This window comes from Festucalex cinctus, chromosome 15 (assembly GCF_051991245.1).
Source record: "Festucalex cinctus isolate MCC-2025b chromosome 15, RoL_Fcin_1.0, whole genome shotgun sequence".
NCBI classification, from domain to species: Eukaryota; Metazoa; Chordata; class Actinopteri; order Syngnathiformes; family Syngnathidae; genus Festucalex; species Festucalex cinctus.
Genome location: NC_135425.1, coordinates 25641808 through 25666024, shown reverse-complemented (window position 1 = coordinate 25666024; position 24217 = coordinate 25641808). Strand labels below are relative to the sequence as shown.

General features: G+C 35.7%; 1 protein-coding gene across 2 annotated transcripts in view; it reads left to right on the top strand.

Moving 5' to 3' along the window:
• Positions 1 to 24217, top strand: part of nup188 (nucleoporin 188) — a 100289-nt gene that overhangs the window by 5887 nt on the left and 70185 nt on the right. Inside the window, exons 12-39 of one of the 2 annotated variants that reach the window (XM_077497117.1) lie at positions 37 to 117; positions 712 to 804; positions 882 to 1001; positions 2163 to 2289; positions 2371 to 2529; positions 2612 to 2738; positions 4081 to 4168; positions 4238 to 4314; positions 4401 to 4515; positions 4592 to 4712; positions 4792 to 4858; positions 5558 to 5683; positions 5778 to 6021; positions 6660 to 6866; positions 6950 to 7119; positions 7264 to 7333; positions 7423 to 7490; positions 8486 to 8684; positions 8760 to 8837; positions 8920 to 9005; positions 9948 to 10093; positions 11353 to 11525; positions 11600 to 11800; positions 12062 to 12154; positions 12244 to 12396; positions 12481 to 12618; positions 13107 to 13181; positions 13495 to 13707. In XM_077497117.1, the coding sequence (XP_077353243.1) occupies positions 37 to 117; positions 712 to 804; positions 882 to 1001; positions 2163 to 2289; positions 2371 to 2529; positions 2612 to 2738; positions 4081 to 4168; positions 4238 to 4314; positions 4401 to 4515; positions 4592 to 4712; positions 4792 to 4858; positions 5558 to 5683; positions 5778 to 6021; positions 6660 to 6866; positions 6950 to 7119; positions 7264 to 7333; positions 7423 to 7490; positions 8486 to 8684; positions 8760 to 8837; positions 8920 to 9005; positions 9948 to 10093; positions 11353 to 11525; positions 11600 to 11800; positions 12062 to 12154; positions 12244 to 12396; positions 12481 to 12618; positions 13107 to 13181; positions 13495 to 13707 (3615 nt within the window). Of the gene's footprint in view, positions 1 to 36; positions 118 to 711; positions 805 to 881; positions 1002 to 2162; positions 2290 to 2370; positions 2530 to 2611; positions 2739 to 4080; positions 4169 to 4237; positions 4315 to 4400; positions 4516 to 4591; positions 4713 to 4791; positions 4859 to 5557; positions 5684 to 5777; positions 6022 to 6659; positions 6867 to 6949; positions 7120 to 7263; positions 7334 to 7422; positions 7491 to 8458; positions 8685 to 8759; positions 8838 to 8919; positions 9006 to 9947; positions 10094 to 11352; positions 11526 to 11599; positions 11801 to 12061; positions 12155 to 12243; positions 12397 to 12480; positions 12619 to 13106; positions 13182 to 13494; positions 13708 to 24217 lie in introns of both variants that reach the window. The other variant, XM_077497116.1, reaches the window with a different exon arrangement.

Here is a 24217-nt window from a genome sequence, read left to right as displayed (position 1 = left end):
CGGATGACATTTTAAATTTGTGAATTTCCGTCGCAGTGCACAGCAAGCACAGCCAAGCTGTGCGTCTACGGCCTCCTGTCGCTCGTCGTCACGTCGTTCGAAGGAGAAAGCCTGCAGGTACGCCTGCCCGATTCACACGTTGCTAAAATAACAAAAATAATTCAATCAGTCAATAAATTAGGTTATTACACCAGAGATTGAAATAATAATTAAATGAAAAATAAGAATTCAATCAATAAATAAGGTTATTACACCAGAGATTGAATTAATAATAATAATAAAAATACAATCATTAAATAAGGTTATTACACTGGAGATTGAACTAAATAAATTAAAGTACAGTAAAGTGCCATATTTGTGAAGTGAAGTGCATGCTACACATAACAGAATGGAAAGTAACATCCTGATTTTTTTGTTTTGTTTTTTTGTAGCATCATTAAATTCAAACAAGACCAAGAGAACCATTAATAACTGAATGTAAACAAGTGTCAACATTTAAACAGTCAATTTTGGTCAAATAAAAAGGTTATTGTAAAGATATTTTTGGACACTTGGTTACAAAGTGCAGCTTTAACTGGCTTATATTTTATGCAATTGTGACCCCCAGACAACTTTTCTCAAAATTGTTTTAGGATCAAACTATGTGAAGCACTTTGTAAGTCTTCTCTGAAAAGTTGTATCAAATTTATTTGGCTCTTACTTTTTTGACAGACTGGCAGTGGCGGGTCGCAGAGCCCCCACTTGATCGACGCCGTCTGCGAGGTGTTCTCCGAGCCCAGCCTGGCTGAAGTCTTCTGGGAAACGGTGCGTGACTTACAAAAGGTCTTTGGCGCCATAGTTGCTCAGTTTTTGCCTATTTTTTGTGGGAATACCCGTTCCAGAATCCCAACATGGGTTTGGGAATGGTGCTTGACAGCGCCGTCGGGATGTTCCCTCACGAGATGGCGCCGCTTTTGCAGCTCCTCACCGCGCTCCTGTCCAACAAGTCCGCTGCCAAGAAGGTGAAAAAAAAAAATGCTCACGCTAGCATTTTGTCATTAACGGGTGTTTGAATTTGGAGAGTTTTACAGAAAAGAGAAATGAGAACATTTTTGGAATATAGCCATTATGTGCAGTGTGCACACATATTTGATTTTTAATTTTTAAGATTAAAAAGTACCTTGCTGTGGTAAGGTAAAAAATGTGATTCATTTTGGAATACAGGTTTAATATAACAAATTGTGGACTATGCACATGCTATTTTTTTATTTTAATTTGTACAAAAAAAAATAATCTAAAAATTATAATTATTTTACTATCAAGTGACACTGTGAAATTTTAACAACTTTATTTTGGAATACATTTGTGCTAAATGTAGAAAAAGTAAAGGCAGTGAATGTATATGGGTTATTGGCATGTTTGTTTTTATTGACTTGTAAAAGTGTCAGAAAAATAGATTTTTATTTTTTTTTCAATTTGCAATTACGGACCATTATGTGTACAATTTTAATTACATTTTTAACTCCTCTTCGAATATGGCTCATGTAACAAAATGCTGTAAAAGCTGAGGGGGATTACTATTACACTTACAATATTTGCATTATTTGTTTTTAATACATTTTTCAAAAACAGTACATACATATTTTTTTTAGTTTGTTAATTTGTGAAATTAAAAGGATACTTGACTCATTGAACTATTTTTCAGCAGTGAAAAGTTAATATTTTGTCCAGAATGAATTTGATAACTTCATTATTTTTCATGTACAATTAATACCTTTAAAAACACAATTTTTTTCTACTTGCTGTCGACTGATGATGACATCACCTGTGTCGAGGAAGTAGGTAACGGCCAATCATGGCTCACCTGTTTTCTGGGTTTGGTCAGCAAACTGAGCCATGATTGGTCATCTTCCTTCAGCACAGGTGATGTCATCATCAGTCGACAGCAAGTAGAAAAAATACTTTTTAGAAGTACTAATTGTACATGATAAGTAATGAAGTTACCACATTAATTATAGACAAAATATTCACGTTTTACTGCTGAAAATTGCTTAATGAGTCAAATATCCCTTTAAATGTCGATTTTCAGGAGCAGATTTATTGAATCCATTTTGGAATAGTTCTGCAACATTGTTGAGTTGAATACTTGAAGCATGCGCCAAAAAGTTGTCCCCGTGTGACAGGTGTACAACTTCTTGGATAAGATGTCCTTCTACACGCAAGCATACAAAGATAAGCCCAATGACATCATCGCCAGGGAGGACGAGACACTGTGGAAGAGACAAACGCCAAAACTCCTCTACCCGCTCGGTTCGTTCATTTGAATTTCCACTCTGCGATGCGGATTCATTTGTTCATCTAAGAAAAGGCAATTTTGGTCTTCGCGTTCAGGTACGGGCCAAACCAACCTGTGGATGCCGCAAGGCGTTCTGGGCCAGGTGCTGATTGGCGGCCAGCAGGGCTACGTGGTGCGCTGGGACTACTCGTACAGCTCCTGGGCGCTCTTCACGTGCGAGGTGGAGATGCTGCTCCATGTGGTCTCCACCACCGGTACGTACGCCGCAACTCTTCGGTCTGCCGGCGTTTTTGTCGCCCCCCCCCCCCGCTCACGCTTGCCACCAATGATGCGCAGACGTAATAGCGCACTGCGTCCGCGCCAAGCCCATCTTGGAACTGGTGCACAAGATCATCAGCACCGACTGGACCCTGTTGGACTGTCTGCTGCCGCTCACCTCGCGCATCTACATGCTGCTGCAGAGGTCAAACATGCACACACACACACAAACTTTTTTTTAAAAAAATTTCTTCAATTTTTATCCGTTAAATAGTGGCCCTCAATTAGACAATGTCATCACATAAGATTACAAAGTAAAAGTCCTTTTAATTTTTTGTATTAATTTCCAATTTCCCTTGACATCAATTTCGTAAAGGGAGACAATTTTCAGCAGTGAAAAGTTAATATTTTGTCCAGAATGAATTTGATAACTTCATTATTTTTCATGTACAATTAATACCTTTTAAAAAATAATTTTTCTACTTGCTGTCGACTGATGATGACATCACCTGTGCTGAGGAAGTAGGCAATGGCCAATCATGGCTCACCTGTTTAAACTGAGTCTTGATTGGCCGTTATCTACTTCCTCAGCACAGGTGATGTCATCATCAGTTGACAGCAAGTAGAAAAAAAAAGTGTTTTTAAAAAGGTATTAATTGTACATGAAAAATAATGAAGTTGCCACATTAAATCTAGACAAAATATTAACTTTTTACTGTTGAAAATGGCTCAATGAGTCAAGTATCTCTTGAAAATCAATGGCATGAATAATAATAATAAAACAAAATTACATAAGAAATGGCAAATATTTTGGGAATGATCATATTAAGAAAATTTCCATTTTATTCTGGTTGAAATCATAATTTTAGGAAATTTAAATTTGTAATTTGACGATAACAATTATGTGGAACAAAACAAGATGAAATCATACTCATGATTTATGTTGAGAAAACATGTAATTTAACATGATTAATGAAATCATGTTTTTTTTTTTTATTACATAATTAACAGAAAAAATATAAAATGTGTGTATATAAGAATAAACTGAGAAAAATATTTTATTCAGGAAAAAGTTTAAAGTAATATGACTACAAAAAGTTGTAATTTTTCACCAAAAAAATACTATGAGAATTATTATTTTTTGTTAATTTTACAGAACATTTTGCTTCATTGTTCACATTACCATAAAAAATGCCATGTTACCATCGAGAGATAATATGACCACAAATGTCAACATTTGAACAAAGAATTGTCATATTTTTGGAATAAAGTTATAATTTTAAAACTACATAAAGACATAATGTTACAATTAATTTTATTGTGGAAAAAGTCCAGAAATAGCTTTTTTTATTTTGTTTTCGAAAATGTGTTTTTATAACTTAATATAGATTAAAAAAAAAAAAAATGCATTTGTAGATAGGAAAACCGCTCAGATAAATGCACTAGTTGTAGAAATGCTCCATATTTTTTTCCAAGGTCCGTCTATCGTTTGTGAGAAATATCTTTTGAAAGTAGCGACCATTATAATGTGCCTCTTCACCTGTCAGGTTAACATCAATTATCAACCCTCCGGTGGACGTGATCGCCTCGTGTGTCAACTGCCTGTCGGTGCTGGCCGCCAGGATGCCCGGCAAGGTGCCAAGTTACCTACCGCCTGCCCCCCCCCCCTCGCGCACGCACGCACTCACTTCTCCGTCTTTTCAGGTGTGGTCCGGCCTGCAGCGCACGGGTTTCCTCCCGTTCTCCTCCGACCCTGTCAACAGCATGGACCAATGTCTCAGGTGCCGGAACGTCTCCCTATTCGACACACGAGCACCAAGTAGCGCCGCTCTCGAAATGTGTTGTCGTTTCACCCGCCCTCCTCCAGTGCGGAGGGCATGACAGCGGGTAACTACGGCAACCTGCTGGTCCGGATCGAGCAGCCCAGAGGGGAGTACGCCGTGACCACGGCCTTCCTCAAGTTGCTCACCATTCTGATCAAGGTGAGCGGCGCTCCTGGTTTGTTGCGACGCGCCCACAAAATCTCGTGTCGAGACTCGTGTCGTGTTTTGCCTTCAGGGTCAGCTCGGCAGCACCCAGAACAAAGGACTCATCCCCTGCGTGCTGCTGGTGCTGAAGGAGATGCTGCCCACCTACCACAAGTGGCGCTACAACGCGTACGGCGTGCGCGAGCGGATCGGTGAGCTGCCGCGTTTCGCCGCCTTTTCTTCCCTTTTCTTTGTGGAAAGTCGACTCGTTTCAACTCTGTGCTGCTGCAGGTTGTCTCATTTTGGAGCTCATCCACGTCATCCTCAACTTGAGTCCGCAAGGGGAGGACCAGGGCAGGTATGACGTGAAGTCATGAGCTTGTTGTGAGTTTTTTTTTTTTTTACAGACTTTGTTTTGTTTACAAACCAATTCATTGAGACTTGTGCTATATCCCGATATAGGCAATTTTTATTTCTGATATCAGTCTACGTATATCTAAATACAGTTTTCCTACAGGTACATGAAATAAGGGCACTTTTTTTTTTTTTTTTTTTTTTTTTTTTAGCTGGATGCAAACAATATAAATATAAAATGTAAGTCATTCACGAAAACGCAAATCCAGTGGAAAAATACCATTCAAAATATCTGGTAGTCATCCAGTTTTCAAATAATGTGTACGATGTTGTTCTGCACAATGTAATGTATTAGAGGTGCAATCATTAATCAACAAGTAATTGATTATCAAATGCAATAATTATTTTTAGATTCATCCCAGACTATTTTGTTTAAAATAAGCCTTAAGCCTGTAAGCCTATTTTGTAAATAAAAAATTTCAGCCGCTCAAAAGTCTCCACCAAATTTTGTTTGTCCTCCATGAAAGCAGAATATCTTTATTCTGAACCAAAATGTGCAAACATCTGGTAAATGATTATGAATCCCGCGTTCTCAGCAGGACACACCCTTCTGCAATATGATTGGCTGCTGCATCCATGTAGGGAAAAAAAGGACTATAAGGTGATTTTTTTTTTGTTTTTTTTTTTGTTTGTTTTTCTGGAGCATGCCCACCTTGCAGTCGCTATGCAGCTACAGCCTGGCCAACACGGAGGCCGGGCAGGCCGTGGTCAACATCATGGGAGTGGGCGTGGACAAGATCGACATGATTGTGGCCGCTCAGCCCAACAGGTTGGCGACGACCTCCCCCTCGTCCGCACCGCTTTTGTCTCCTCAAACAGTCAGTTTGACAGCAACTCACAGTCTTCCCGTCGCCTTGGCTCAGCTGCGGCTTCGAGGGTCCGAGTCAGGTCCTGATCCAGACCGTCAAGCTGGCCTTCAAGGTCACCAAAACCACCATCTCCCTCAAGCCGCCGTCGGACGCGGCGTCGCCTCTGGAGCAGGCCCTGACGCAGCGCGGCGGCGGCCACGGCAGCAACCTGGTGGCGGTGCTCGCCAAGTACATCTACCACAAGCACGACCCGGAGCTGCCCAGGCTCGCCATCAAGCTGCTCATACGTCTCGCCACCGTAAGCTATCGGCGTCTTGTGTGTCTATTTTTTTTCCCATTATTTATTTTGTGACTCCCTCGATGCACTTATATCCTGAACTTGAGTTTAGGGTTGGCTGTAAGAAATCAAATAATCAATATTGAATCAATTTTCCTTTTCGAGCCTGTTGATTCATAAAACCATGAATCGATTTTAATATATTTTTTTCCCATAAATTCGTAAGAAAACAAAAATTTAAAGGCCAATTATGATTTTTTTGTATCTTACGGTTTTCTTTAAATGTATTGTTTACATAATCTAAAAATAAGTATTTTTTTTACATTTATGAAAGACCTGACTTATTGTACTTTAAGACAATTCAGAATATTTTTAATTTAACGTGTATTTACAATTATTCTTTTTTTTTTCTCGATTATGATTTTGAAAAAACAGCCAGCAGGTGGCAGCAGAGCATACGAGATCAACCAAACCTTTTTAATTAAGTGATTAATCATGGTTAATCTGATTAAAAATAAATAAATAATAATTTATAATTGACAGTTATAGTTCATATAAACTACCACAGTGTATCCTGCCGATGCACTCTTTGCTTTGATGCAATATGCTTTCGGACTCGTGACTTGTGATCACAGTAAAATTTCACTGGAATGCTTCAGGTGGTCCCCATGTCGGTGTACGCCTGCCTGGGCAGCGACGCGGCCGCCATCCGCGACGCCTTCCTCACGCGACTGCAGAGCAAGACGGTGGAGATGAAGACCAAGGTGATGATCCTGGACTTCCTGACGGTCGCCGTGGAAACGCAGCCGGGCCTCATCGAGCTCTTCCTCAACCTGGAGGTCAAAGACGGCGGCGAGGGCTCCAGGGTTCGTCGTCGCAGTCGCATCGTACGTTTACCTCGTCGAGGTGGGTACGTAACGCTGACAGTTGTTGCTGTTTTTTTGTGCAGGAGTTCCTGCTGGGCGAGTGGAGTTGCCTGCGCGTGGTGTTGGACCTGATTGATTCCAAGCAGCAGGGCAAATACTGGTGCCCGCCGCTGCTCCGCCGCGCCGCCCTGGCCTTCCTGCTGGCGCTGTGGCAGGACCGGCGGGACAGCGCCATCTCCGTCCTGCGCGCCACGTAAAATAACATGAGGCCCTCCCACCCAAAAAAAATAGTCATAAAAACAGTTTTGTTTTGTTTTTTTCCTTCAAGTGAATGCAATACGCTTCCGTAGTTCCACCAAGTTGCACAATTAATTTTTTTTTTCTTTTTGAATCACAGGGACGGGTTTTGGGAGAATTTAACCACTCCCCTGTTTGACAAGCTGGCGCCACCTTCAGACATCACTGAGGTATGCCCATTTTTTTTTTTTTTTACTTCCAAACCGTCCTCGTCAGTCAGCGTGACCTAAAAAGAAGTGCACTCATTTCATTCCCGCAGCCTTGCGTTCTGGAAACGTGTTCCTTTGTCATGAAAATTGTCAGCCTGGAGATCTTTTATGTACGCAGGTAAGTTAAAAAATAAATAGATAATTGTGAATTAATGTTAAGACATTGTGAAAGATTGCATCAGAAATGATCTTGTTTTCTATTACTCACAATTGTGCTTCTTTGGTATTGAACACAAAACCAAACGACCGCTTCATGTCAGAAGCTGTATCAAAGCCTACTATATGCAAAATAGAATATATAATTTATATATAAAAACAAAAACGGATTTATGCGTTTTTGGGTTTGAATGAGTGAATTGTTGTGCCTGTCAGTAGAGCTGTGCAATTAATCAAAAAATCTATTGCAATTTCAATTATTGCTCACGATTACAAAATCAACATAATTGTAAAAAAAAAAAAATATTAATACTAATTTTTGAGTTTATGGAGTTGTTAAAATGTATACATTTGCACCTCTTTTTTTAATTTAAAAATAATTTACTATTTTTTTTCATCGAAAATGAACTTGCATAATAAGTATTTCAAATTTCAACAACAACAACAATTTCATTAACGAAATAAAATAAACAAACGAAAACTGAAACTACATTTTATATTTACAAAACTATAATTATAGCAAAAATTTCGTTTTTGTTTTTGGTAATTAATTTCAATGTCTGAACATTTGGGGATGATTTCAAATGTGATTTTAGCCATTTGGCAGCATGTGATCATTTTCTGGCTTTTATGTTTTTCATCACAGAAAAATATTTTGGGGGGGGGGGAATCACGATGGAGCTGATATTTCACGAGGGTTTTTAAAACATGTAGAAGTTCAAAATGGCACCATGCTGTAATTTCTAAGTTATTGCAAATGGGAGACAGAGATTAAAACTACATTCATGTTATAATGCCGTTTTTTGGCTCATTGACTCCCATTATGATATGCTGTAAACCTGATACGTTATCATGCATTTTCCGTGCTGACTGATCCAATCGCTTCTTTGACGAGTCAAAAACTTCTTACATGCCTGATCTCCCACGGAGCTTTGGTGTGAATGCGTTTTGCCGCAGCGACGCCCTGGAGCAGACTCTGAAGGACGGCCTGCAGAAGTTTGCCAGCGCGCGGCGCTACGAGTACTGGTCTCACTACGTCAAGTCGCTGGTGTGCCACGCGGCGGCCGCGGAGGCCGAGGGCGTGTCCGACTTCCCCGAGCAGACGCGCAAGCTGATCCTGGCCTGGCGGATGCTGCTCATCCTCGCCGCCGGTCACGTGCGTGTGCCCAAAAAAAGCACTTTGCTACCTTCTTGTTTCAAGCTCCTTATTGTTGTTTTTTTTCCGTTCCAGTCTGATGTGATGCATCTGACGGACAACCAGAAGAAGCTGAAGATTTTCATGGACGTGCTGGACTCCACCCAAGCTGCCGTGAGTCCGTCCTAAGCGTTGCCGCCACCCCCCTCGTTGCTCCGCCCCGCTTAGGCTAAACCCCGCCTGCTTTGTCCCGCAGCTGACCACGCCCACGTCTGTGGCGTGCCTCCGCCTCGGCTCCACGACGGCCACGCTGCTCCTCGTCCTCGTCAAACAGTGGAGAAGGTACGGAAAAGGGGATAAAAAGAAAAACTTGGAGTCAGGATTTTTCATTATATGTAGTTTTTATTTTGTTTTAACTTATTTTTTAAAGCTAGTTGGTTTATAGTTGAATTATAATTCGTTTTTATAAATGTAAGCTGTAGTTTCCCTTAATTTTTGTTTCCTCTTAAAGAATTAAAAAAAAAAAAAAAAAAAAAAATTAGGGTTGTCAAACGATTAAATTTTTTAATCAGATGAATCACACTTTAGAATTATGATTAATCGCTTCATTAAAAAGTCCTTAACATTTTTTTTGCATGCCAATTTTGAAGAGCACCTGTTATAAGTTAATTCTTTTGACATTTAATGTTTATGAGGACGTCTTGTATATATTTTTTCTCATTTATAATTTTAAATGGGAAAAAAAAATGACCCCAGTAGTTTGATTTGAACAAATGTTTTATGCAAACATTTATTCAGTGCTACTTTAATGAATGTAGTTTTGTTTATTGCTCAAACACAACCTGTGCTACCTGTGGATGATCATCTGTGGTCAAAAATTAATAGTGTGATTAATCTGCGTTTAATACATGATTAATGCGATCATTTTTTGTGAGTAGTTAAAACTTTTAACCTTGACAGCACTAATTATTTTGTCAGTGTAAATATTGGAACTTTTTAACAACCTTGTTAGGGACCAAAACTACCACAAATAAAAAGTCTCTTTAAAAAAAATAGATCTATATCCATTATTAATATATCCATATTTCAAAATAGTATGCTATCTTGTTCAATTCAATTCTGATTGCCGATAGCAAAATATTTTACTGGGTGGTTGAATTCCACACTTGTTAGGTGGGCGGATGATCCAGAGATGCGCCGATTGTACGAAAGTCCACTTTTGGGTCACGTGACCCTCGAAGGCGTCGGAATGGTCTCATTTGTCGTCGTCGCTTTCCTCCCCAGCGTGGTGGCGGCGGCTCCCGACATCCTGCCGCCGCTCTCGCTCATGCTGGAGTGCGTCTTGCAAGCCGACCAGCAGGCGATGGAGAGGACCAAAGCCAAAATCCTGTCGCTGCTCATCTCCGTGCTGCAGATCCAAGGGAACAACGGTAGGAGAGGCGCAACTGTGTTTTTTTTTTCCACCAAATGTACTTCCATCATTTGGAAGCAATGCAGACAAGTGGAGCTGATATCAAACGCCAAACTGCTCATCTGTGGGAATTCTTTGGATTTATTTATTATACCCTTATTAGTAGTGCTGGGCGATATTGGCAAGCTATAGCGCCATGGCGATAGAAAAATGTTTATCGTGCCCTTTCTTACCTATTGTCTCTTTTGTCATTTACACTCTTTTTAGACAAAGATCATCCATACTGTATGCAGTATTAGAACGCTACAGTATTATTTTTGTTATTATGCATTAGGGATGTAACGATATCCAAACATCACGATACGATAATTATCACGATATTGTGGGGGTGTTGGCGATATTTAAAAAAGATCGCAAAAGGAGAGCTCATACTTAAGAAAGAAAAAAAAAAAACCCAACTGTGTGTGAACATCTTACAAATCCTGATGAAAACCCAAAATTCGCCACGTTCGCAAGCATTAACCGCTCAGCGAGATACCAACTTGTATCGGCCCTCAGATTCGTCAAAATGGTTGATGGTGATTAGGGGTGTTAAAAAAAATCGATTCGGCGATATATCGCGATACTACATCGCGCGATTCTCGATCGGATGGATTCAATAAAAAAAAGTTTGTTTTTTTTTTTTTTAAGAGCTCAGAATTGTTCATTCGGTAGTCTTACCGATTCAACGTCTTATCATCATTACCTTTTTTTTTTTTTTTTTTTTTTGTGTGTGTGAATCCATTTTTAAACTTCTATTTTTAATGGAAAAATATTCAACAAAACGTCTGACTTCGGGTTAGGATTCACACCTTGAGCATGGAAGAATGTTATATGAACGGAACATTAAGCCTTAATATTTTATTTTAATGCTGTTCAAACATGAAACAGATTACAACCTCTATAAGACTGAAATTTCAGATAAATAAATAATACATTTTCATATAAATCTTACACTCTACAAGCTTACTGATTAGTATTTTCTAAATTTGAATGAAAAAAAATCGCAACAATCGAGTTATAAATTCGTATCGGGATTAATCGGTATCGAAACGAATCGTGACCTGTGAATCGTGATACGAATCGAATCGTCAGGTACGAGGCAATTCACACCCCTCATGGTGATATTTGTCAAAATGCCAAATCGGTCTATCCATCATTTCAGTTTGTTTTGACCTTTTATTTACTCTAGAAAAAAAAAAAAAAGGTTCGTAAGTATGACGTGCAAATGTGCCACAGGCGGCGGCGGCGAAGTGTCGCAGCTGCTGTCGATCGCGTGCGAGACGGCGAAAGCCGAAGCGCTGTCGCTGCGGGACGACGCCCGTCACGCGCTGCGCTGGGCTCAACCGCCGGAGGAGGACGGCATGGAGACGGACGGCCCCCGCGCTCCCCTCAAAGACCAGCGGGACGGGGTGAGTCCCGCCGCGTTCATCCGTCCGTCGCTTCCTTCGTCCGTCCGAAACGCCGGCCGGTCTGCGTCCCGCAGGTGTGCGTGCTGGCGCTGCACCTGGCCAAGGAGCTGTGCCGCAGCGACGAGGGCGGCGAGCGCCGGGTGGCCGTGATGAGGAAGGTCCCGCTGCTGCCGTCGGTGCTCGACGCCATGGAGCTCAGTTTGCGCTCCAAGCAGAACCTCTACTTCACCGAGGCCGCGTTGCACCTGCTGGTCACGCTGGCGCGCACGCCGCAGGTCAGGGAAAGTCCTCAAGTGACTTATAACGTGGACGCCAACATTTGATCTAGCGTCAAATGTGGCTTTTACTGTACATTGGCAACTCTCATAAATAAGCTTAAAAAAACATATTTTATTAGTAATCACAAACGAGCGGGCCCTTATGTGCATTTCAAATTGTTTTCAAATTTTGCCCGCACCTGAATTTGTTCGTGTACTGTAATGTTGTGCAAGCTCGTGTGATTTATCACGACAAACATTTGTTCCTCCTGCCTCCAGGGGGCAGCAACGGTGGCAGGAGCAGGAGTCATCCAAACGATATGTCTTCCTCTGCTCAGCGTCTACGAAGTCTTCGACAACGGAGCATCGCAGGTAGTATTTTATATTATTTTATTTGTCGCCGTTTTTTTTGGTTTTTTTCCCACTCTCCTTTTGTGACGGCGTCGTCATCTCCTGAGCAGACGTTGAGCCGCAAGTCTTCGGACTGCGCGTGCTGGCCCGGCGTCTACTGCCTGTGCATGTCCTTGATGGCGAGTCTGCTCAAGACGCTGCGCTACAACTTCATCAACGAGGCGCTCGACTTTGTGGCCGTGCACCAGGAGCGCATCCTGCAGGTACGCCAGTCAGCCAGCTGACCTTTTTTTTCCCCCTAACAGGACGCCAGCGCTGCTAACTCGCCGCTTGCTCCTTATGCTCAGTGTCTGAACGCCGTGCGCACCGTGCAGACTCAGGCGTGTCTGGACGAGGCCGAGCACACGGTCGGCTTCCTGCTGCAGCTCTCCGACTTCTTCCAAGAGTGGCACTTCCACCTGCCCAAGCTGCTGCATGACGTGCAGGCAAGTTCCGCAGGAATCCCTGATCGCTGAGCAGTGAATACTTGCGAATGTAGTGAAGTTTTTTGTTTTTTTTTTGGGGGGGGGGGGGGGGGGGGGTTCATCAGGAATTGTAAGATGTTGACAGTTTTGACTTGTTGTAAACAAATTTGGAACATATTCCGACAATTTTTCACTGCGAAGATCTTTTGAAACGTTTTACGAACCCAAACAAAACCTCCAAATGAGCAACATTCGCATGCATTTGTCAGTTACAGGGAATTTTTCATTTATGGATCTATTTAAATTTCCACTTTATAAAAAATAGGAACTCCCTACACTTTTTATCATAATAAAAAAATATATATATATATCAAGAAATTGTTGAAATTTAATTTAAAAAAAAAATTACTATAGCAAGTTTTTGCTCACAAGTGATGGGGGCGCGAATGCGAGGGGCTAATGTTGCACAATCTTCCTTGTGATGCCGAAACATGTGAATGTGCTTCCAGGTGAATCTCTGCTACCTGTGTCAGACGTGCACGTACCTGCTGTACAGCAAGAAGATGCTGCGCCACTACCTCCAGGTCAACACCACACGCTAATTTTTTCAAAATCGGCAGCAGAAGTTTCATACCACAGCTTGACATGCTTGCTTTCTTACAAAAAAAATAACTAAAAAAATAGTGGCTTCACACTTGAATATGTCCGTTTAGAACAGCCACATAGATTTAAGCTGTTAGCTTAATGCTAATGCTAGCACATAATGGGACTGGGAAACAAATCGTTGAGGGTGTGGTCGTAAACAGTGAAGAGGAGTGGTCCACACACAGAGCCTTGAGGGACACCACCGGTGCAAGGTTGGAGGCGTCATGCTGAATACAAATGTTGTTCCTTCAGGCTAAAAATGGCGACTCGTTGCCCCCCGGGCCCCTCCCCAGACCGCAGCTCCCCCCGCAGACGCCGTCCGGGGCGTCGGGTCGATGCGAGCATGACGAAGTGGAACAAAAGGCCGTGCTGGCCGTGCAGGGCGCTCTGCTCAAGATCCTTAGCAAAACGCTCGCCAGCTTGCGGCAGTTCACGCCCGACTGCTGCCAAATCTTACTGGACCGGGTACGTGCGACTACACACGCGGCCGCCACATGTTTTCTTTTTTAAATGGAATTCGTTTTTAGAGCAGGCTTTTTATTTTTTCAAAAAATGGTTTGATTTTTTCTTTCTCTTTTTTAATTTATCCAGTATTTGTCTATTTTGTTTTATAAAAAAGTGACTAACAAAACAAAATTTTCACTTCCTACTGTAAAGTAAGGCTTTAAAAAATAAAATGAAAAGAATTGTAGTATGAGGCTTTTTTCTTTTTTCTTTTTTTAAATGGCCATGTATAGTTTTTTTGTTTTTTTTGTTTTGTTTTTAAATATAAACGGCCATTAGGGTGTAAAAAAAAAACCCCCCAAAAATTTTTTTTTTATGACCATGTGTAGTAAGATTTTTTTTTTAACGACCATGTATAGTAAGGCTTTTTTTTTTTTTTTACAAAATAAAAAACGCCTTACTATACATGGTCGTTTTTTTTTTTTTTACAAAATAAAAAACGCCTTACTATACATGGTCGTTTTTTTTTTTTTTTACAAAATAAAAAACGCCTTACTATACATGGTCGTTTTTTTAATAAAATAAAAAATGCCTTACTATACATTAGGGCTGCACAATATATCGAAAAAATATCGATGTCGCGATATTGGCCCTTGCAATATGCATATCGCAAAGGCACGCAATAAGTTTTATAAGGAATTTTATGCTTTTTATATGAATTTGACCAGTCAGATGCTAACTAAAATGTGCACCGCCATTCAATAGTTGAAAATTATCAAGACATAATTACAATTAATTAACTAAGATTACATGAAGGTTGCTTATTTTGCCCCATGAAAATTTTTTTTCTTTCATTAGGTAATAAAAATGTAATTTCTTTCGGTAAATGTTAAATATCGCAATAATATCGATATCGCTATGTTCAGCAAATATATCGCATATCGCATGTTTTTCCAATATCGTGCAGCCTTACTATACGTGGTGGTTTTTTTAACCAAATGAAAAACGCCTTACTATACATGGTCGTTTTTTTTTTTTTACAAAATAAAAAACACCTTACTATACATGGTCGTTTTTTTTAATGAAATAAAAAACGCCTTACTATATACATGGTCGTTTTTTTTTTTTTTACAAAATAAAAAACGCCTTACTATACATGGTCGTTTTCTTTTTTCTTTTTTAGTTTTTTTTTTTTTTTAATAAAATAAAAAATGCCTTACTATATATTACTATACATGGTCGTTTTTTTAACGAAATAAAAAACGCCTTACTATACATGGTCGTTTTTTTTTTTTTTTTTTTTTTAAATAAAATAAAAAATGCCGTACTATACATGGTCGTTTTTTTTTTTTTTTTTTTTTACCGAAATAAAAAACGCCTTACTATACATGGTCGTTTTTTTTTTTTTTTGCAAAATAAAAAACGCCTGACTATCCATGGTCGTTTTTTTTAACAAAAAAAAACGCCTTACTATACATGGTCGTTTTTTTTACAAAATAAAAAACGCCTTACTATACATGGTCGTTTTTTTTTTTTTTTTTAACGAAATAAAAAACGCCTTACTATACATGGTCGTTTTTTTTTTTTTTTTTAACGAAATAAAAAACGCCTTACTATACATGGTCGTTTTTTTTTTACAAAATAAAAAACGCCTTACTATACATGGTCGTTTTTTTTTTACAAAATAAAAAACGCCTTACTATACATGGTCGTTTTTTTTTTACAAAATAAAAAACGGCTTACTATACATGGTCGTTTTTTTTTTACAAAATAAAAAACGGCTTACTATACATGGTCGTTTTTTTTTTACAAAATAAAAAACGCCTTACTATACATGGTCGTTTTTTTTTTACAAAATAAAAAACGCCTTACTATACATGGTCGTTTTTTTTTTACAAAATAAAAAACGCCTTACTATACATGGTCGTTTTTTTAACGAAATAAAAAACGGCTTACTATACATGGTCGTTTTTTTTAATGAAATAAAAAACGCCTTACTATACATGGTCGTTTTTTTTAACGAAATAAAAAACGCCTTACTATACATGGTCGTTTTTTTTTGTTTTTTTTTACGAAATAAAAAACGCCTTACTATACATGGTCGTTTTTTTTTTTTTTTTTTTACGAAATAAAAAACGCCTTACTATACATGGTCGTTTTTTTTAATGAAATAAAAAACGCCTTACTATACATGGTCGTTTTTTTTTTTTTACAAAATAAAAAACGCCTTACTATACATGGTCGTTTTTTTTAACGAAATAAAAAACGCCTTACTATACATGGTCATTTTTTTAATCGAATAAAAAACGCCTTACTATACATGGTCGTTTTTTTTTGTTGTTTTCTTTTTAACGAAATAAAAAACGCCTTGGTCGTTTTTTTAACGAGATAAAAAACGGCTTACTATACATGGTCGTTTTTTTTTTTTTTTTTTAACAAAATAAAAACCGCCTTACTATACATGGTCGTTTTTTTTTTTTTTTTTTTTTAACGAAATAAAAAACGCCTTACTATACATGGTCGTTTTTTTTTTTACAAAATAAAAAACGCCTGACTATACATGGTCGTTTTTTTTAATGAAATAAAAAACGCCTTACTATACATGGTCGTTTTTTTTTTTTTACAAAATAAAAAACGCCTTACTATACATGGTCGTTTTTTTTAATGAAATAAAAAACGCCTTACTATACATGGTCATTTTTTTAATCGAATAAAAAACGCCTTACTATACATGGTCGTTTTTTTTAACGAAATAAAAAACGGCTTACTATACATGGTCGTTTTTTTTTTTTAAACGAAATAAAAAACGCCTTACTATACGTGGTCGTTTTTTTAACAAAATAAAAAACGGCTTACTATATACATGGTGTTTTTTTTTTTTTTTTTTTTTTTTTAACGAAATAAAAAACGCCTTACTATACATGGTCGTTTTTTTAACGAAATAAAAAACGCCTTACTATACATGGTCGTTTTTTTAACGAAATAAAAAACGCCTTACTATACATGGTCGTTTTATTTATTTATTTTTTTTGTTTTTTGTTTTTTTAAATAAAATAAAAAATGCCTTACTATACATGGTCGTTTTTTTAACGAAATAAAAAACGGCTTACTATACATGGTGTTTTTTTGTTTGTTTTTTTTTTCCTGTTTTTTTTTAAACGAAATAAAAAACGCCTTACTATACATGGTCGTTTTTTTTAACGAAATAAAAAACGCCTTACTATACATGGTCGTTTTTTTAACGAAATAAAAAACGCCTTACTATACATGGTCGTTTTATTTATTTATTTTTTTTGTTTTTTGTTTTTTTAAATAAAATAAAAAATGCCTTACTATACATGGTCGTTTTTTTAACGAAATAAAAAACGGCTTACTATACATGGTGTTTTTTTTTTGTTTTTTTTTCCCTGTTTTTTTTTAAACGAAATAAAAAACGCCTTACTATACATGGTCGTTTTTTTTAACGAAATAAAAAACGCCTTACTATACATGGTCGTTTTATTTATTTATTTTTTTTGTTTTTTGTTTTTTTAAATAAAATAAAAAACACCTTACTATACATGGTCGTTTTTTTAACGAGATAAAAAACGCCTTACTATACATGGTCGTTTTTTTTTTTTTTTTTTTTTAACGAAATAAAAAACGCCTTACTATACATGGTCGTTTTTTTAACAAAATGAAAAACGCCTTACTATACATGGTCGTTTTTTTTTTTACAAAATAAAAAACGCCTGACTATACATGGTCGTTTTTTTTAATGAAATAAAAAACGCCTTACTATACATGGTCATTTTTTTAACCGAATAAAAAACGCCTTACTATACATGGTCGTTTTTTTTAACGAAATAAAAAACGGCTTACTATACATGGTCGTTTTTTTTTTTTAAACGAAATAAAAAACGCCTTACTATACATGGTCGTTTTTTTAAAGAAATAAAAAACGGCTTACTATATACATGGTCGTTTTTTTTTTTTGTTTTTTTTTTTTACGAAATAAAAAACGCCTTACTATATACATGGTCGTTTTTTTAACGAAATAAAAACCGCCTTACTATACATGGTCGTTTTTTTTTTTACAAAATAAAAAACGCCTGACTATACATGGTCGTTTTTTTTAATGAAATAAAAAACGCCTTACTATACATGGTCGTTTTTTTTTTTTTACAAAATAAAAAACGCCTTACTATACATGGTCGTTTTTTTTAATGAAATAAAAAACGCCTTACTATACATGGTCATTTTTTTAATCGAATAAAAAACGCCTTACTATACATGGTCGTTTTTTTTAACGAAATAAAAAACGGCTTACTATACATGGTCGTTTTTTTTTTTTAAACGAAATAAAAAACGCCTTACTATACGTGGTCGTTTTTTTAACAAAATAAAAAACGGCTTACTATATACATGGTGTTTTTTTTTTTTTTTTTTTTTTTTAACGAAATAAAAAACGCCTTACTATACATGGTCGTTTTTTTAACGAAATAAAAAACGCCTTACTATACATGGTCGTTTTTTTAACGAAATAAAAAACGCCTTACTATACATGGTCGTTTTATTTATTTATTTTTTTTGTTTTTTGTTTTTTTAAATAAAATAAAAAATGCCTTACTATACATGGTCGTTTTTTTAACGAAATAAAAAACGGCTTACTATACATGGTGTTTTTTTGTTTGTTTTTTTTTTCCTGTTTTTTTTTAAACGAAATAAAAAACGCCTTACTATACATGGTCGTTTTTTTTAACGAAATAAAAAACGCCTTACTATACATGGTCGTTTTTTTAACGAAATAAAAAACGCCTTACTATACATGGTCGTTTTATTTATTTATTTTTTTTGTTTTTTGTTTTTTTAAATAAAATAAAAAATGCCTTACTATACATGGTCGTTTTTTTAACGAAATAAAAAACGGCTTACTATACATGGTGTTTTTTTTTTTGTTTTTTTTTCCCTGTTTTTTTTTAAACGAAATAAAAAACGCCTTACTATACATGGTCGTTTTTTTTAACGAAATAAAAAACGCCTTACTATACATGGTCGTTTTATTTATTTATTTTTTTTGTTTTTTGTTTTTTTAAATAAAATAAAAAACACCTTACTATACATGGTCGTTTTTTTAACGAGATAAAAAACGCCTTACTATACATGGTCGTTTTTTTTTTGTTTTTTTTTTAACGAAATAAAAAACGCCTTACTATACATGGTCGTTTTTTTAACAAAATGAAAAACGCCTTACTATACATGGTCGTTTTTTTTTTTACAAAATAAAAAACGCCTGACTATACATGGTCGTTTTTTTTAATGAAATAAAAAACGCCTTACTATACATGGTCATTTTTTTAACCGAATAAAAAACGCCTTACTATACATGGTCGTTTTTTTTAACGAAATAAAAAACGGCTTACTATACATGGTCGTTTTTTTTTTTTAAACGAAATAAAAAACGCCTTACTATACATGGTCGTTTTTTTAAAGAAATAAAAAACGGCTTACTATATACATGGTCGTTTTTTTTTTTTTTTTTTTTTTTTTACGAAATAAAAAACGCCTTACTATATACATGGTCGTTTTTTTAACGAAATAAAAAACGCCTTACTATACATGGTCGTTTTTTTTAACGAAATAAAAAACGGCTTACTATACATGGTCGTTTTTTTTTTTTAAACGAAATAAAAAACGCCTTACTATACATGGTCGTTTTTTTAAAGAAATAAAAAACGGCTTACTATATACATGGTCGTTTTTTTTTTTTTTTTTTTTTTTTTACGAAATAAAAAACGCCTTACTATATACATGGTCGTTTTTTTAACGAAATAAAAAACGCCTTACTATACATGGTCGTTTTTTAAACGAAATAAAAAACGCCTTACTATACATGGTCGTTTTTTTAACGAGATAAAAAACGCCTTACTATACATGGTCGTTTTATTTATTTATTTTTTTTGTTTTTTGTTTTTTTAAATAAAATAAAAAATGCCTTACTATACATGGTCGTTTTTTTAACGAAATAAAAAACGGCTTACTATACATGGTCGTTTTTTTTTTTTAACGAAATAAAAAACGCCTTACTATATACATGGTCGTTTTTTTAACGAAATAAAAAACGCCTTACTATACATGGTCGTTTTTTTAACGAAATAAAAAACGCCTTACTATACATGGTGTTTTTTTGTTTGTTTTTTTTTTCCTGTTTTTTTTTAAACGAAATAAAAAACGCCTTACTATACATGGTCGTTTTTTTTAACGAAATAAAAAACGCCTTACTATACATGGTCGTTTTTTTAACGAAATAAAAAACGCCTTACTATACATGGTCGTTTTATTTATTTATTTTTTTTGTTTTTTGTTTTTTTAAATAAAATAAAAAATGCCTTACTATACATGGTCGTTTTTTTAACGAAATAAAAAACGGCTTACTATACATGGTGTTTTTTTTTTTGTTTTTTTTTCCCTGTTTTTTTTTAAACGAAATAAAAAACGCCTTACTATACATGGTCGTTTTATTTATTTATTTTTTTTGTTTTTTGTTTTTTTAAATAAAATAAAAAACACCTTACTATACATGGTCGTTTTTTTAACGAGATAAAAAACGCCTTACTATACATGGTCTTTTTTTTTTTTTTTTTTTTTTAACGAAATAAAAAACGCCTTACTATACATGGTCGTTTTTTTAACAAAATGAAAAACGCCTTACTATACATGGTCGTTTTTTTTTTTACAAAATAAAAAACGCCTGACTATACATGGTCGTTTTTTTTAATGAAATAAAAAACGCCTTACTATACATGGTCATTTTTTTAACCGAATAAAAAACGCCTTACTATACATGGTCGTTTTTTTTAACGAAATAAAAAACGGCTTACTATACATGGTCGTTTTTTTTTTTTAAACGAAATAAAAAACGCCTTACTATACATGGTCGTTTTTTTAAAGAAATAAAAAACGGCTTACTATATACATGGTCGTTTTTTTTTTTTTTTTTTTTTTTTTACGAAATAAAAAACGCCTTACTATATACATGGTCGTTTTTTTAACGAAATAAAAAACGCCTTACTATACATGGTCGTTTTTTAAACGAAATAAAAAACGCCTTACTATACATGGTCGTTTTTTTTAACGAAATAAAAAACGGCTTACTATACATGGTCGTTTTTTTTTTTTAAACGAAATAAAAAACGCCTTACTATACATGGTCGTTTTTTTAAAGAAATAAAAAACGGCTTACTATATACATGGTCGTTTTTTTTTTTTTTTTTTTTTTTTTACGAAATAAAAAACGCCTTACTATATACATGGTCGTTTTTTTAACGAAATAAAAAACGCCTTACTATACATGGTCGTTTTTTAAACGAAATAAAAAACGCCTTACTATACATGGTCGTTTTTTTAACGAGATAAAAAACGCCTTACTATACATGGTCGTTTTATTTATTTATTTTTTTTGTTTTTTGTTTTTTTAAATAAAATAAAAAATGCCTTACTATACATGGTCGTTTTTTTAACGAAATAAAAAACGGCTTACTATACATGGTCGTTTTTTTTTTTTAACGAAATAAAAAACGCCTTACTATATACATGGTCGTTTTTTTAACGAAATAAAAAACGCCTTACTATACATGGTCGTTTTTTTAACGAAATAAAAAACGCCTTACTATACATGGTGTTTTTTTTTTGTTTTTTTTTACGAAATAAAAAACGCCTTACTATACATGGTCGTTTTTTTTAATGAAATAAAAAACGCCTTACTATACATGGTCTTTTTTTTAATGAGATAAAAAACGGCTTACTATACATGGTCGTTTTTTTTTGTTTTTTTTTAACGAAATAAAAAACGCCTTACTATACATAAAAAAAAAAAAAAAAAAAAAAAAAAACGACCATGTATAGTAAGGCGTCTTTTATTTCATTAAAAAAACAACCATGTATAGTAAGGCGTTTTTTTTTGTTAAAAAAAACGACCATGTATAGTAAGGCGTTTTTTATTTTGTAAAAAAACGACCATGTATAGTAAGGCGTTTTTTATTTTATTAAAAAAACGACCATGTATAGTAAGGCGTTTTTTATTTCATTAAAAAAACGACCATGTATAGTAAGGCGTTTTTTATTTTGTTAAAAAAAAGACCATGTATAGTAAGGCGTTTTTTTTTGTTAAAAAAAACGACCATGTATAGTAAGGCGATTTTTATTTTGTAAAAAAAACGACCATGTATAGTAACCCCGGGTTTTCACTGACTGCGGTTGCGGTGCGGTTGCGGTGCGGTGCGTCTTGACTGCGTGCTCCGGACGGGTCAATTTTTTTGTCAATCCACACCGGCTCCGCACAGCTGCGGTCCGGCAGCTCCGTCGCCGCCCACTTCCCAACGTGTCTCGCGGGACCGTGCGCGCGCGATCATGTGGCATTTCACAACGACAAACATACAGAAAGTCTGTGCTTCTTCTGCTATGAGATTCCATGCAGCATCTTTTTTTTGGTTGTCCTTGTAAAGTATATTAATAACGAGAGTCGGGTCAGTGCGTGCTCAAGGCGAGCGCCACTCTTTATTTCTGTCTTCCGCGTCCGGCTGCCGCTCAGTACGGCAAGCGAGACGGGCACAACAAGCAATCGCGAACATCAAACTCACAATACATTACAGTCCTTATAAAAAGGATGTGCCGTGTCATATATTATTTTGTGGTTTTCCACCTCCAATTTATTAAACCTCTCCGCGTCCATGTTCGCTGGTGTCTAAACCGTGAATGAGCACATGGCCCGGCGACGCCCACGTCACGTTCTGCTGATAAGCTTGCGAAATACGAGCTGGCGAATGTTTTATTCTGAAAGGTAACCGGAAATTTATTTTGAAACTGCGTCGGTCTTCCTGTCCCGCTCGATGTGTTTTGTGCTAGCTTGCCATTTGCCGGAGGCCTACCGCATGCGGCGTCCGGCAAAAATAGAAAATAGGCTATCCTTGCGGAAGGCTTGCGGCACGCCGCAGGCCTTCCGCAGTCAACACGCAACGCACCCGCAAGCGGTGTAGACTGCACCATTCGAATGAATGGAATCTAATTGCTTGCGTCGCCGGACCGCACTGCAACCGCACCGCAACCGCAACCGGTGAAAACCCGGGGTAAGGCGTTTTTTATTTTGTAAAAAAAAAACGACCATGTATAGTAAGGCGTTTTTTATTTTGTTAAAAAAACGACCATGTATAGTAAGGCGTTTTTTATTTGGTAAAAAAAACCGACCATGTATAGTAAGGCGTTTTTTTTTGTTAAAAAAAACGACCATGTATAGTAAGGCGTTTTTTATTTCATTAAAAAAACGACCATGTATAGTAAGGCGTTTTTTATTTCGTTAAAAAAACGACCATGTATAGTAAGGCGTTTTTTATTTTGTTAAAAAAACGACCATGTATAGTAAGGCGTTTTTTATTTTGTTAAAAAAAACGACCATGTATAGTAAGGCGTTTTTTATTTCATTAAAAAAACGACCATGTATAGTAAGGCGTTTTTTATTTCATTAAAAAAATGACCATGTATAGTAAGGCGTTTTTTATTTTGTTAAAAAAACGACCATGTATAGTAAGGCGTTTTTTTTTGTTAAAAAAAACGACCATGTATAGTAAGGCGTTTTTTATTTTGTAAAAAAAAACGACCATGTATAGTAAGGCGTTTTTTATTTTGTTAAAAAAACGACCATGTATAGTAAGGCGTTTTTTTTTGTTAAAAAAAACGACCATGTATAGTAAGGCGTTTTTTATTTTGTAAAAAAAACCGACCATGTATAGTAAGGCGTTTTTTATTTCATTAAAAAAACGACCATGTATAGTAAGGCGTTTTTTATTTCATTAAAAAAACGACCATGTATAGTAAGGCGTTTTTTATTTCATTAAAAAAACGACCATGTATAGTAAGGCGTTTTTTATTTTGTAAAAAAAAACGACCATGTATAGTAAGGCGTTTTTTATTTTGTAAAAAAAAACGACCATGTATAGTAAGGCGTTTTTTATTTTGTTAAAAAAAACGACCATGTATAGTAAGGCGTTTTTTATTTTGTTAAAAAAAACGACCATGTATAGTAAGGCGTTTTTTATTTTGTAAAAAAAAACGACCATGTATAGTAAGGCGTTTTTTATTTTGTTAAAAAAACGACCATGTATAGTAAGGCGTTTTTTATTTTGTTAAAAAAACGACCATGTTAGTAAGGCGTTTTTTATTTTGTAAAAAAAAACGACCATGTATAGTAAGGCGTTTTTTATTTTGTAAAAAAAAACGACCATGTATAGTAAGGCGTTTTTTATTTTGTAAAAAAACGACCATGTATAGTAAGGCATTTTTTATTTCATTAAAAAAACGACCATGAGGCGTTTTTTATTTCATTAAAAAAACGACCATGTATAGTAAGGCGTTTTTTATTTTGTAAAAAAAACGACCATGTATAGTAAGGCGTTTTTTATTTTGTTAAAAAAACGACCATGTATAGTAAGGCGTTTTTTATTTCGTTAAAAAAACGACCATGTATAGTAAGGCGTTTTTTATTTTGTAAAAAAAACGA